The sequence below is a fragment of the Salmo salar genome, chromosome ssa06 (assembly GCF_905237065.1).
Source record: "Salmo salar chromosome ssa06, Ssal_v3.1, whole genome shotgun sequence".
Taxonomy (NCBI): Eukaryota; Metazoa; Chordata; class Actinopteri; order Salmoniformes; family Salmonidae; genus Salmo; species Salmo salar.
The window spans coordinates 70,939,723-70,953,325 of NC_059447.1; the positions used below are offsets into that span (position 1 = coordinate 70,939,723).

General features: G+C 43.8%; 2 protein-coding genes across 3 annotated transcripts; one reads left to right on the plus strand and one right to left on the minus strand.

Annotated features, from left to right (window-relative positions):
- Positions 1-1,313: 1,313 nt before the first annotated feature.
- On the plus strand, positions 1,314-8,685 carry LOC106607993 (polyunsaturated fatty acid lipoxygenase ALOX8). Its single transcript, XM_045719529.1, has 11 exons — positions 1,314-1,414; positions 1,561-1,683; positions 1,859-1,962; positions 2,218-2,390; positions 2,902-3,045; positions 3,831-4,034; positions 5,547-5,932; positions 6,057-6,178; positions 6,273-6,373; positions 6,512-6,682; positions 8,244-8,685. Exons 1-11 carry the CDS (start codon positions 1,314-1,316, stop codon positions 8,436-8,438), a joined length of 1,824 nt encoding a protein of 607 aa, XP_045575485.1. The 3' UTR covers positions 8,439-8,685.
- A 133-nt stretch (positions 8,686-8,818) lies between these two features.
- Positions 8,819-13,594, minus strand: LOC106607997 (F-box only protein 30). 2 transcript variants are annotated; one of them, XM_014205585.2, is made up of 3 exons: positions 13,291-13,594; positions 10,082-12,711; positions 8,819-9,771 (listed from the first exon to the last, which is right to left on the minus strand). In XM_014205585.2, exons 2-3 carry the CDS (start codon positions 12,626-12,628, stop codon positions 9,571-9,573), a joined length of 2,748 nt encoding a protein of 915 aa, XP_014061060.2. In that variant the 5' UTR covers positions 12,629-12,711; positions 13,291-13,594; the 3' UTR covers positions 8,819-9,570. The 2 variants fall into 2 exon arrangements, with proteins under 2 accessions (XP_014061060.2, XP_014061059.2); XM_014205584.2 differs by lacking the exon at positions 13,291-13,594 and adding an exon at positions 13,092-13,226.
- Positions 13,595-13,603: the final 9 nt, after the last annotated feature.

A 13,603-nucleotide genomic window follows, 5' to 3' on the forward strand; every position in this document is an offset into this window, starting at 1 on the left:
CGGAACGGACGGGACAAGTGAGCGTACAAACTTGGCCAATTCTGTCCTAGATTTCATGACTGGAAAGGTGAGTAATGAGCTTTGCGTACCTCACATTGATTGACAGTGATAGATGGTCTTTTTTTGTCTGTCTTTTTTGCATATTTTTTTTTTAACCCTGCAGTGAAACAAATCTAAAAGCGAATTGATAACTGAGTTGTTGCAGTTAAGAATTGCAAACGTGTAATAAGCCTTCACTGAAAGTATAGACGACTGATTGTGGTAGAGGCACCATGAAGTTGACAGACCTTTCTAAAATATCACTTTCAAGGCTGCTTTTAAAAGTGTGATTTCACCTAAAACAAAACTGGCAACTTCAAACAATATACAGGATTATGCATAATGTCGATAGGAAGATGTTCACAGAATTGGTCAAATCATTTTGGCAACACTGCTGGAGACTAACACAGTGTGCAAAATCATGCTGTATGTTCATTCATTAGAGGTAGACTGCAGTATGTATGTCAAATATTGATAAGGTGAGACATTTGGGTATCTTAAGCAGATGTGGGACATTTGCATCAGCCATTTTCTCTGACCGTGACTGGAAATGAAGACTGTCATGCAAGTGAGTTGGAGTGTTTTTCATATTCACTCACCATCATTGTAGTCTCTCGAGGATGATGGCATTCTATACTAGTAGTGACATGTACAAAGTGACAGGCCTCAAGGAGGATAGTCTCCTAAAACATTTTTATAGTATTTTTAAAAGGTTAGTTCACTTCCAGGTGCCACCTTGACAGCCCCAAAAGTGAACTTTTTTGCTCATGTGGATTTTTACACTGTTTGGCTCTGCTGTAAAAATGGCATGTGGGACAAAAAGGCTTTTGGGCAAAATAAAAAATATTTTGGTCAAAATGACCTGCCTGATGTAGGCTTAAACTGCCACATCTCCATTCTCTACAGACAGGGACCTACACTGTGACCACCCCCTCAACTCTGGGGCGCCTCCTCCTGGTCAAGCTGGAGAAAGAGCAGTGCCTGTTCCTGCCAGAAAAGAAGTGGTTCTGCTCCAAGGTTGTCGTGACGACACCTGAGCATGATGTCATCTACTTCCCCTGTTACAGATGGGTGTCCAGAGGGGAGGTTGTGGAGCTGAGAGGAGGAAAAGGTGTGCCCTGAATCAGCATTTCTTCTGGGAATATAATACCCTAGTCAATGTTATTTATCATATAACTTCTGCATAGCTGTATAACTTATATTACAAGAATGTAACTAAGATGTGATACATTTGCCTACTTTGACTTTCTTTGCTCATCGTCTGTCATCCTTCTATGCCTCTCCACTTCACAGCCAGTAAGGTTTTTGAGGATGAGCTCCCTCTACTGGTGGACCATCGTAAAAAGGAGCTGGAGCGTCACAAGAAACTGTTCCAGTAAGTTTTTACTTCCCAGCTCAACACACTGACATAACTGTCCATCTGTATAATGCTGTAGATTACTGTGAGTATATGTACACATGTCTGTGTAACTGTTCACATTTCTTTGTTTCAATAAGTGTGTGTTCTTGTCCCACCATCAGGTGGAATGAGTTTGCTGAGGGACTTCCCCACATTAACAGTGCCAAAAAACTCTCAGACCTTCCTGCTGAAGTTCTCTTTTCCTTTTCCAAAGAGGTAGAGACAATCTACACAAGAGAATCAGGGTAGGTTCAAAGCAGTGCATAAAACCCACCAAAACCCACCAGTGTAGCATTCTTCCATCTGAAGATGCAAACACAGAACCATCCCTAAGACTGTGAGATGGTAATGACATAACATGAAGGAAATATCCCTGTAACCTTTCACCTTTCGCCTTTAACCCCATCTACCCTCTTCCAGAATGTTTGAGCTCAAACTGAAGGGCCTTGCAGACTCCACCAAGCAGTGGGAAGACTTGGATAAGATTAAAAAAGTATTCTGGTTCAGAAAGACACCGATCTCAGGTAAAAGAGCAGACCCCTCAAGTTAAAACATCAAACATAGGGTGCATTATTAGATGTAATTGCAGTAAACAGCAACTTGCTCTTACATCATTGGGCCCTACCAGCTTAAAAATGATACCACATGTCCTTGCTCTTCAAAACCATACACTTATTAGGCTAGTGCATACTGCCATAACTCTGTCCTAGTAAGACTTGTTTGTTGAATCAATCTAGAGATTTGTTTAAACTTACATGGACGTAATACCTCCATCCTAGAATATGTCTCTGAGCACTGGAAGGAGGATGACTTTTTTGGGTCCCAGTTTCTGAATGGAACAAACCCCAATGTGATCCAGCGCTGCACAACGCTTCCCCCCAACTTCCCTGTCACAGATGAGATGGTACAGCCCTTCCTGGAGGACGGGAGTTCCCTGGCGACGGAGATGAAGGTATGAAAAACAAGTTGGTAATAGCCATGCCTTGGATCTCTAAATATGCTGTATAGATTTGTATTTTATCACAAGTGGGTGGTGCCAGTTAACAATTTTACATTTTAGTCATTTAGCAGACACTCTTATCCAGAGCGACTTACAGTAGTGAATGCATACATTTCATACATTTTTTTTTCTGTGCTGGCCCCCCGTGGGAATTGAACCCACAACCCTGGTGTTGCAAACACCATGCTCTACCAACTGAGCTACAGGGAACAATACAATGGAGTTAGAGGAAGGGTTTCTTCCCCTAAACTGGTGATAAAATTTAATTTGGTGTTGCACAGGGTTCATTGCTTGTGCCCCTGCTGTTCCCTTATACAACTCTTTGATACCTTAAATCGTAGATTTTGTCTTTCTGATAGTAGGAGCCATTGTGTGAGTGGCATGAGCTACTATAACTACTTTAAGTAAATTAAATGTAGACCACAAATGCCTTAACTTCCATCTTCTTTTGTCTTCCCTACAGAAAGGAAACATATTTATTTGTGACTACAAGAGGCTTGAGGGTGTGCCAACCCGGGTGGTAAACGGTGAACCACTGCCTCTTACTGCTGCTCTCTGCCTGTTCTACAATAACCCAGAGGACAATCTGACACCTATTGCCATCCAGGTACACACACCTGCACCAATGGCATACTTAAGTGACATAGACATTAGGGTCAAATGGTAAACTAAAACATGCAACTGTCTTCAGAACATTTTCTAGACAATTCAGCATAAAGCTAAACATTTGATCACCCTGTTGCAGGAAACCTTTTAGTGTATTTGAGGTTTAAAAGGACTTCTGAAGTTTGTAATTTCCACTTTGAAATTTCAGACTGGATTTTCCCTTACAAAAAATGTATAATAAAACCCTACAGAAATGTCCATGAATTATAATCCACTTAATAATTCCCATTTCCTGTTGCTGAAGGATTATTTTCCTCCTGTAGCAAACTCGCTCAAATTAAGATCCTACATCTGTAGTACCATCCTAACTGTTCCACAAAACTCAACCAAATGTCGTTATAAAAAAGAACAATAAAACAACCATTAAAAAATAATTTAAAAACAAGAGAAAGAAAGTCTTGTTAACAGAAAAGAAAGGAAAAAAACATGTTAAACGCTTCTACTCAAAACAAAGCTACTTTCCACAGTTATCATTACATCACAGCCCCTAATCAATATCATGTATGTACAGTATTCAAGGCTATTTAAATTATAGATCTGAGAAGGGGGAGTCAGTCCATGTTTGGATCCATATTTGAATGTTGATATGACATTAATATGTTTATTTGCCAAAATGCTACATGTTTGTGTACTGAGAATTGTACCTGAACAATGTTGTCATAAAAGTTGTATTTTTGTTAAAACTTGCCTTTATTTCTTTGGTTCTGGGTTTCTCTGACCTCACAGCTGGAGCAGCAGACCTCTGAGCAGAACCCCATATATCTGCCTAGTGACTCTGAGCACGACTGGCTGCTAGCCAAGATGTTTGTGAGGAACGCAGATTTCATTGAACACCAGAATAGCTACCATCTGCTGGGCACCCATTTACTGGCTGAGGCCTTTGCTATGGCAACCCTCCGGAGCCTTCCTATCATGCACCCTCTCCATAAGGTATGACAACCTGACACAGACTGGGGTCCCACCAAACAATCAACTATCACAAAGTGTCTTGTTTCAAGATGGAATCCTCATTAGGGGAAATAGCACCACTGTCCGCCCAGCACCTTTGTTATTGTTTTTGTTGTGTGGACGAAACGGACGTGAAGTGCGTCGAGCAGTGTGGAAAAACAAATTGCAGTACATATTCTTCTGTTCTGTGTGCAATGATATTCGAGGGAAAAACACAGTGTTCGTTGTTATAATATCCCAAACTGATGTGGCAGTTTCACCATTAATGATTACATTTTTTACTTCAATTTACTATGTTAGAATAATGGGATGTCAATATGTTAAACGTGGCCTGGGGCAGTCAAAAACATGATTATCCTGTCTTTTATATATATTCCCACACTATGAGGTTGGAATAATACCGTGGAATTGTGAAAATGGTGATAATGCCCTTTAAGTGTAAGAGGTGTTTGAAAAGACAGACTGAAATTTCAGTTTGTTTTGATGGGAAGGCGTTTCGACCTGCCTGGTGACATCATCAAGTGGTGAATTAATTAATAGACCAATAAGAAAGAGCGTTCCAAACCTTTTTAGTTTTTAATTTCCCACTTCCCACTCAGACCGCTCCCAGACTGTCCTAGCAAAATTCTTGCTTGAGAAATTGCTCTTTGCTAAGAAGCTACGTGTGTTTCTTTTTGACCATTTTAATTGAAACAATCACAATAGGGTACTTAATTGTTACCCAGAAATGATTTGATATTGAGATAAAAAATGGCTACATTGGACCTCTTAAGGATCCGCCCCTTATTTTCAAATTTCGCCTGAAATTACATACTCAAATCTAACTGCCTGTAGCTCAGGCCCTGGGGCAAGGATATGCATATTCTTGGTACCATTTTAAAGGAACCACTTTGAGGTTTGTGGAAATGTGAAAGGAATGTAGGAGAATATAACACAATAGATCTGGTAAAAGGTAATACAAAGAAAAAAACAACCGTTCTTTTATATTTTTTTGTACCATTATCTTTGAAATGCAAGAGAAAGGCCATAATGTAGTATTCCAGCCCAGGTGCAATATACATTTTGGCCACTAGATGGCAACAGTGTATGTGCAAAGTTTTAGACTGATCCAATGAACCATTGCATTTCTGTTCAAAATTTTGTATCAAGACTGCCCAAATATGCCTAATTTGTTTATTAATAACCTTTTATGTTCAAATTGTGTATACTCTCATCAATCAATAGCATGGTATTCTTTCACTGTGATAGCTACTGTAAATTGGACAATGCAGTTAGATTAACAAGAATTTAAGCTTTCTGCCAATATCAGATATGTCTATGTCCTGGGAAATGTTCTTGTTACTTACAACCTCATGCTAATCGTGTTAGCCTACGTTAGCTCAACCGTCCCGTGGAAGGGACACTGATCCCGAATAAGTTTTTAACAAAGATTTTTCGATGTATATTTGTAACTTTCTTTACTTCCCTCTTCCTAATTGTCTGTACTCGGTCCAGTTGCTGATTCCCCACTTCCGTTATACCTTGCCGGTAAACACCATTAGCCGTGAAATACTTTTTGGACCTGAAGAAGGCTTAACTAAGGTATTTAAATACAGTAAAAGTATACACAGCTTAAAAGCTAACCCAATAGACATTGCTACCCTAACGATAACAAATGCATATTTTATTGACGTGTCCCAAAAAATTACAAAAAAGCGAACATTTATCCAGGACACCACTTTAGGACTGGAGGGGTTGAAGGAACTCTTGAAAAGGGCACACTCAGAAATCACCTACAGCTCCCTCTGTCTGCCGGAGAACATTGTTGCACGAGGACTGGAGTCCATCCCCAACTTCTACTACAGGGAGGACGGCCTGAAGCTGTGGAACATCATCAACAGGTGGAGCTATGGCTACACTGATGGACGTATCAGTAATACCTTAGTAACCTTAAAGGCCAATTAAATAATTGTATTGTAAAAATAACACAAACATAGATAAGTGCTTGATTGTTGTGATGTGAAGCTTTGTCCAGGGGATGGTGGAGCACTTCTACTCCTCTGACAGTGAAGTGTCTAGAGACTCTGAGCTTCAGGACTGGATCAACGAGATCTTCATCCATGGGTTCCTTGGAAACGAAAAGTCAGGTATGATGACTCATCAAATGAAAAGATGAAATGTCACTGCTGTAGTTCTATTGTTTAAGATCCTTCTCCTCATCCACTGATGTCGCCTTCCCAGGAATCCCTCAACGATTTGACACAGTGAAGGAGGTCATCAAATTCATCACCATGGTGATCTTCACTGTGACAGCACAACATTCCTCTGTCAGCATGGGACAAGTGAGATGAGGAAGAGAGCAAAACAAGTTAACAAATTACATTGCAGGACTGATAAGTATATATATATATATATATATATATACTTTATATATATATATATATATTTTTTTTTACATATTACTACTTTCTCTTTCCTAGTTTGACTACTGCAGCTGGGTACCAAACAGCCCCATATTTCTATGCAAAGCTCCTCCCACCACTAAGGGGAGCTCTAGCATGAGCACCATTTTTGAGACACTGCCAGATGTCGGCTCAACAGTGAGGGGAATGGCTTCCATATGGCTGCTCAGCAAGAAATACTCAGACTTTGTGAGTTTTGACCCCAATGATTTGACCCTCTTAGATATGGTATTTTTAGAGTCATGTCTGTGATATGCTGCGGTCACTGTTGCTGCAGTCATTGACCCTGATTGAATACAATTGCTTCCTTCCTTTCTCTCTTCCCACCCTATTTGCTTGAGGTAATCACAGGTCTGTGTGTGGGTTAGGTGAAAACATTGTTTCCACCAGAGGAGGCTGGTGGGAAGAGCTATAGGAGGATGGGCTCATCGTAATGGCTGTAATGGAATGGAGGGAACGGAGTTATGTGGTTTGCATATGTTTGATGTGTTTGATACTGTTCCAATTATTTCATTCTAGCCTTTACAATGAGCCCGTCCTCCTATAGCTCCTCCCACCAGCCTCCCCTGCTTTCCACCCCATTGCTTTCTCCCTGTGTCCTCCCTGTGGCTCAGTTGGTAGAGCATAGTGTTTGCAATGGTGTTTGCAATGCCAGGGTTATGGGTTCGTTTCCCACGGGGGGCCAGTACGGAGAAGAAAAAAAAAATAATGTACGAATTGAAATGTAAGCATTCACTACTGTAAGTCGCTCTGGATAAGAGCGTCTGCTAAAGGACTAAAATGTAAAAAAAATATATAAATGTAAAATGCTTTCACCAATCTTACAGATCAGCTATTTCCTCAAGGAAATAAGAAAAGAAGAGTGCATTTTGAAAGTATTCAAACAGAGACATTGTTGGTTTAGTCTACTCTATACCCAACACCAATGAAGTGGTGGGAAAAGTAGAATGGTCATACTTGAGTAAAGATACCTTCATTGAAAATCACTCAAGTAAAAGTGAAAGTCACCCAGCAAAATACTACTTGAGTAAGAATTTTAAAGTATATGGTTTTAAATATACTTAAGTGTCAAAAGTAAATGTAAATATAATAGGCAAACCAGATGGCACGATTTTTGATTTATTTTTATTTAGTGATAGCCAGGGGCATACTCCAACGCTCAGACATAATGTACAAATTAAGTATTTGTGTTTAGTGAGTCCGCCAAGTCAGAGGCAGTAGTTATGACCAGGGATGTTCTACATTTACATTTTAGTCATTTAGCAGACGCTCTTATCCAGAGCGACTTACAGTAGTGAATGCATACATTTCTTTTTTTCCTTTTGTACTGGCCCCGCGTGGGAATCGAACCCACAACCCTGGCGTTGCACACACCATGGTGGCGTTGCAAACACCAAGTGTGTGAATTGGACCATTTTCCTGTTCTGTTAAGCATTCAAAATGTAACAAGTACTTTTGGGTGTCAGGGGAAATGTATGGAGTAACAAATACTTAATTTTTCTTAGGAATGTAGTGGACTAAAAGTAAAAGTTGTCAAAAATATGAATAGTAAAGTAAAGTATGGATACCCCAAAAAACTACTTTAGTAGTACTTTAAAGTATTCTTACTTAAGTACTTTACACCACTGCTCCAATGACCCGACAGGCCTAATCATCACAAATACATGACTCACTCATTTGCTTCTTCTTATATCTGGATATTTTCTTCTCCCACAAAGTAATAAATTGGAATATCGTCTGTTTTCCTCAGATCCCCCTTGGCTCATACCCTAATCAATACTTTGACGAGACTGATGGATACTTTGACGTGACCAAGCAGATGATGAAGCACTTCCAGGCAGAGTTATCCTACCTCAGTGAGTCAATCACTGAGAGGAATTCCACATTTACACCACCTTATAACTACCTGAACCCTGCCGAGATGGAGAATAGCGTATCTATGTGAGCCGGTTCATGTTACCATAATGATTGAGCATGCAAAGATGCTCGCAAGCCCTGTAGTACAGGGCGTAGTAGTGTGTCCAAGGAATATACCCTGCTGCCAATGACCAGAGCTATGCAAATCTATTACTAATTATGAGCATTTAAGTGAACATTTTATTTAACCTTTGGAAAGATGGAGAATGTAAATACTCCATCTTGTCTTCTTTGATCTCAATGACCATGTTTTATTGCACTTCCTCTCAAGTTAACATGTGGTAGTGAGCAGCTTTATGTACTTTTAATGATCAAATAAATTAAAGTTTGTCTGATTCACTGAAGGTCTATGGTGCTGATGAAAAAAATATCGAAGAGCTATACAAACACAAGGAAGATCATGAAAGGTGTTATTGAAGATTCATTTTATTAAACAGCAACAAAATCACATGCATTGTTGGGACAGCTCCATGTGACCACGCATGACTTCTCTTTCTTTGTTTTGTATGTTGTGGTCACTTTCTGGTCCAACCCACTGGTCCTTCAAGTCCAGTTTGCACATATCACATACTGATCCCGCCATATTCATTAAAATGAGGATGCTTTTGGTACATTGGTGTAAGAGTGACCAGGGACTTGCACATTTCATTAAAGTGCTATATGGAAAATAACTTGCTGAAAGGCAAGACAGTGAAAATATTTATATTTCTTTCTATGTATAGTCAGTATTTATCCAAGAAAATCATGTTACCAAAATAGGGGCACGATTTAAACACCACCAAACCATGCAAGTTAAATTGTTAAATAGTACTAATTTACATCTAGTATGGATACACTGCAGGTCAAGAAACCTACTGTAACCGTGTGTCAAGCAGATCAAGTATTATTTCATACATTAAGGCTCTTCAACCGTCATACAACACGGGACACAGGGAGAATCTCAATTGCATACTGCTGACGTCCTCTCCTCCTCAAAACCCATTGGATGAGAAAGCCAGAGGTTCCTCCTCTCTGACCTTTTCCTCCAATGGGTTTTGAGAAGGCGAGGAGAGGACACGAGTAGTAAGCAATTGAGATTCTCCCACATTCTTTTTCAATATAAAAAATACATGTAACATCAAAACCTACGGTATTAAATTACACAGTGTAGCTAACAGAGGTTAGGTCATGTGTTGCTCCTGGAGTTTCAAGACGGAGAGGAGGGATCTGTCTCTGGCTGTGCACATGGACGGCAGTGGAACGGCCTCCATCTTGCGCTCGACGGTGTTGTAGCGGCACGTCCTCAGGTGGTCGGACATGCTGGAGACTTCGGCGAACCGCCACTCACTAACGGGGCTGAAGGCAGTGCTGAATCTCCACACCTGCCCAAACAGAACAAGAGAGTATTGATAAGAGGGCAAGAGAGTTCAATCCAGTAGTATTAGCCTATACATGCAAACATTTAAATGGGGTAAGGGATTTAACATCAGTGCTATTGTACATGTGTCAGTGACGAAATAAGAAGACCCTATGGTGGCAGTGGCACGCTAAAATCCTAGACTGGGAATGTAAATCCTCAGATGTGGGTTGTAAATATGGCTGTAAACTAGAATACTGGCGGTCTAAAAATCAAACTTTTGCACATCTTACACCTGGTGGTCCAGTTTCAGCCAACAAATGTGAGTTATTTACCCTGTCTTTGATCTGCCATGAGAAGGTTCCGTTTGGGTACTGCCTCCTCTCCCACCGTAGTTCCACTATCCCCCGGGACTGCAGCAGGCTAGCACACACGTCCCTCATGGTCCGCGACACCACGGACAGCTGGCACAGGCTGAAGCCGTCCAGGAAGCGGGCCACATGTTCCAGCACCTCAAAGGGAAGCCCACTGAACTGGTCTGATTGGGACTCGCCCAACGGTTCCCCCCCAACGGGGCTTGGCTGCACCCCAAATGACCGAAGGTTCCGGTCATGGATGACCTTTGAACCCTGGGATGAGGGGCAGAACCTGCGCTGGGAGTAGTTGCAGCCGTAGTAAGCCAGGGGACAGCGGTGCTCCATCCAACCGTTGAGGCCTGCGTGGATGTCTTCGTGGACGTTCTTGAAGTGGGAGGAGTACTCATCCCTGCGGAACAGCTGGCCACAAACGAAGGAGAACATTTGCTGGAGCCGATTACATGGCATGTTCCGGATCTGTGGAACCTCCTCTAGAACCAGGTCCAGGCGGAGGGTGCGGAAGGGGCTAGGGTAGGATAGTTGGGGCGCGTGGTCGCAGGCAGCCGCAGACGCTACGTCGCCCACCCTTGTGCTGGTCACCAAGATGGCCGCTGGGAAAGTGAAGGTCTGCGTGCCGAAGTCAACGTGGAAGCCGTCTACATAGGTCGTTTCAGAGATCCTGCGGCACTTGCGAGACTCCTCCAGGCAGAAGAGGAGGGCTGCGGTGATCAGGTCGATCTCCCCCAGGCCCATGGGGTCGTCCTCCTGTTCCAGGTCTGACGTATCCACTGCCTTGTCCTCCATTTTGGGTCTAAACCTAACCCGGACCCTTCGTCCGTTGGACAGAGCAAACTGTCCCAAGCCTCTGAGCAACTGGTGGTTCTGGAACTTCCTCTCCAGCCCTCTGTCCTCTAGCACCACGTGGCTGGCCCTGTGTGCAATACCCTGGTGGATATGTAGGGGTGGTGCTAGTGGAGGGTCTGGGTGAGACTGGGGTTGTGGCTGTGACTGAGACCCACAGGACCCTTGAGGCACAGGTGACAGATTCAAGTCATCTTGCACCTTGACTAGGCATACTGTTTCACTGGAGGACCAACTGGTTCCAGGCTGTTGCTGGTCTGCTGAATCTGAACCTAAGACCTGCTCCTGTGGCCTCTTCTGGGAGCCTTTCCCACTCAAACAACCATTACATAGGCTCTGTCCATCTATCCCCTCAACACTCTTTGAGGCCCTACCTAAAAGCTCAATCTGCATGTTGCCATCAACAACAACATTCATGGCAACCTCACTGTCGGTTCTGCTGACCACTCTCAGTGGTCCGACTGATGACCCTGCCTCAGCATCTTTCATCTCAACATTCATTGAGTCTGCATCTTCCAATTGGTGGAAGCTGCTGTTAGGTTCTGCCTGAGGGTGAGAGGGGGCTCCGTTGATTGGGTCTGTGTATTTGACTGTGTTGCCGAGGTCACCCAGGGCTGTGACCAGGCTCCTCCTCAGCTGGATTGTAGCCTGGTGGAGTTGGTGCAGCTGTCCATAGCACTCCTTCAAATCCACACCCTCAGCTACAGGACCTTTGACCTCCAGTCTGTTGTGAAGCAGCAGCTCCTCATTCCTGTCACTGCTGTTCTCGCTACGCTGAGGCTCCAGCACTGCTCCTCCGTTGATGTGTTGCTCTGTGTTGTTGTCAGAGGTGTTGTTAGCGCTGCTGAGGACGTCCAACGCGGCGGCAAGGCTCCTCGCCGTCTCCACTGTGGCCTCGTACAGCTTGCTATACCGCTCCTCGTTCAAACCATTTATTCCGTTGGCAATTTTATCCTTTGCTGAGCCCAGCAGTGGTGTCAACGGTGGCGGTGACTGCGGCGTCAACGGTGGCGGTGACTGCGGCGTCAACGGTGGCGGTGACTGCGGCGTCAACGGTGGCGGTGACTGCGGCGTCAACGGTGGCGGTGACTGCGGCGTCAACGGTGGCGGTGACTGCGGCGTCAACGGTGGCGGTGACTCAGAAGTGGCAGCTATTGGGTCGGCCACCACCAGCACAGCTGAGTCCGAAGCAGTGTCCTTCTCGCTCTCTACGGCGACAACCGTTGGCTGTCTTTCGACCGTGGGCGCCATGGCGACCACCTTGAGGGACTCGATCAGCGTGTGTTGGTCCTGCAGAGCGAGCGCCATGTCCAGCTGCTCTGTCTCCTCCACCCCCCAGCTCAGGCTCTCGTATGAGGTGTAGTCCAGGCAGCTGATCGGCCACCTGTTCCACTCCATGGTGCAGCACACCACGCCCGCTGGGCACACTTCCAGGTGCGCGGGAATCCGGGTCCGCACCAGGGTGGCAGGGCAGCCAAAGCCACTGTTCAGGCAGGGCACCCTCTCCAGGGGGCAGAGGAGGCGGTGCTCGGGTCCTTTGCAGGTGTGGAAGATGGCCCCGCAGACCAAGGGGCAGGTGACCAGGTCACAGGAGATACCTGGTTCAGGCCTGGTCATGCACCGCTGACTCAGGCAGGTCACACAGTGGGTATGTTGCAGCTCCATCTTTAAGATGGGGAGTGGAGTTTCTGGAGGGGTGTAAGGAGGAGCAGGGAGGTGTGGTGGTGGGAAGGGGAGAGTCCGCAACACTGGTAGGGAAAAGGAGACAATATACACAGGAATTAATGTTAATTCGTGTGTACAAGCAGGTGCATACAATACAGTACACTAATCATTTCAATTTGGTTGAAAAAATACCAAACCCAGCCATTCATTCCTCAAGTAGCAACAGTGTAGCAAGGAATAATTTGGAAAGGAAAATGGGTTATCTACAGTAGCTTAGCTCAGTTCAATACCTAAGCTAAAGAGCGAGCTAGTTTAGCTATGTTGAGTCATTGTAACACCAATAGCCTAATAATAACTTGGCTGACCAGCTATTTAGCCTAAGTTAGCCGCTAGCTAGCCAGCTTTGTCAGCAAAGGAAAACAAGCCAGCTAGTAAGGTTCAGCTTGATAAACCAAAAGCAAACCTAATGAATGAAGAAATACTATCTGAGGGACTGATTTCACAGACTGGTCATGCTGATGGTGGGATTCAGTGTAGCTGTTAAGACAACTCCTAACATAGCAAGAAGACCGTGTCGCGGTCTGAGTGACGAAAGAGCCACAAACTTTCAGCTGTCCCATAAACAACAACTCCGCAAGAAACTTCAATTCTTGGCTAATTACCGTAGCGTTGACGTGACTCGATTGCTCAAACTCCACGACTATATTAATCCAGCTACTTGTCCGTTTATATTACAGTTACAAATGGATGTAAACTACTTTTTTCCTACACATCTCTCCTCTTGTCTTTCAATCAACCTCCCTATGCGTTGTCCGCTGTTGCTTCTCCCTCTATTCTAAACTGAGAGATGATCCTAGGGATGTGTGTTCCCATTGGACAATGGTTGTCATGTGGGTCGGGGTGTTCCTTCCTTATAGAAGTTTGCGAGTTAGGTCAAAAAATGAATACATCTTCAATCTAGGAAGTTTGGCCTGT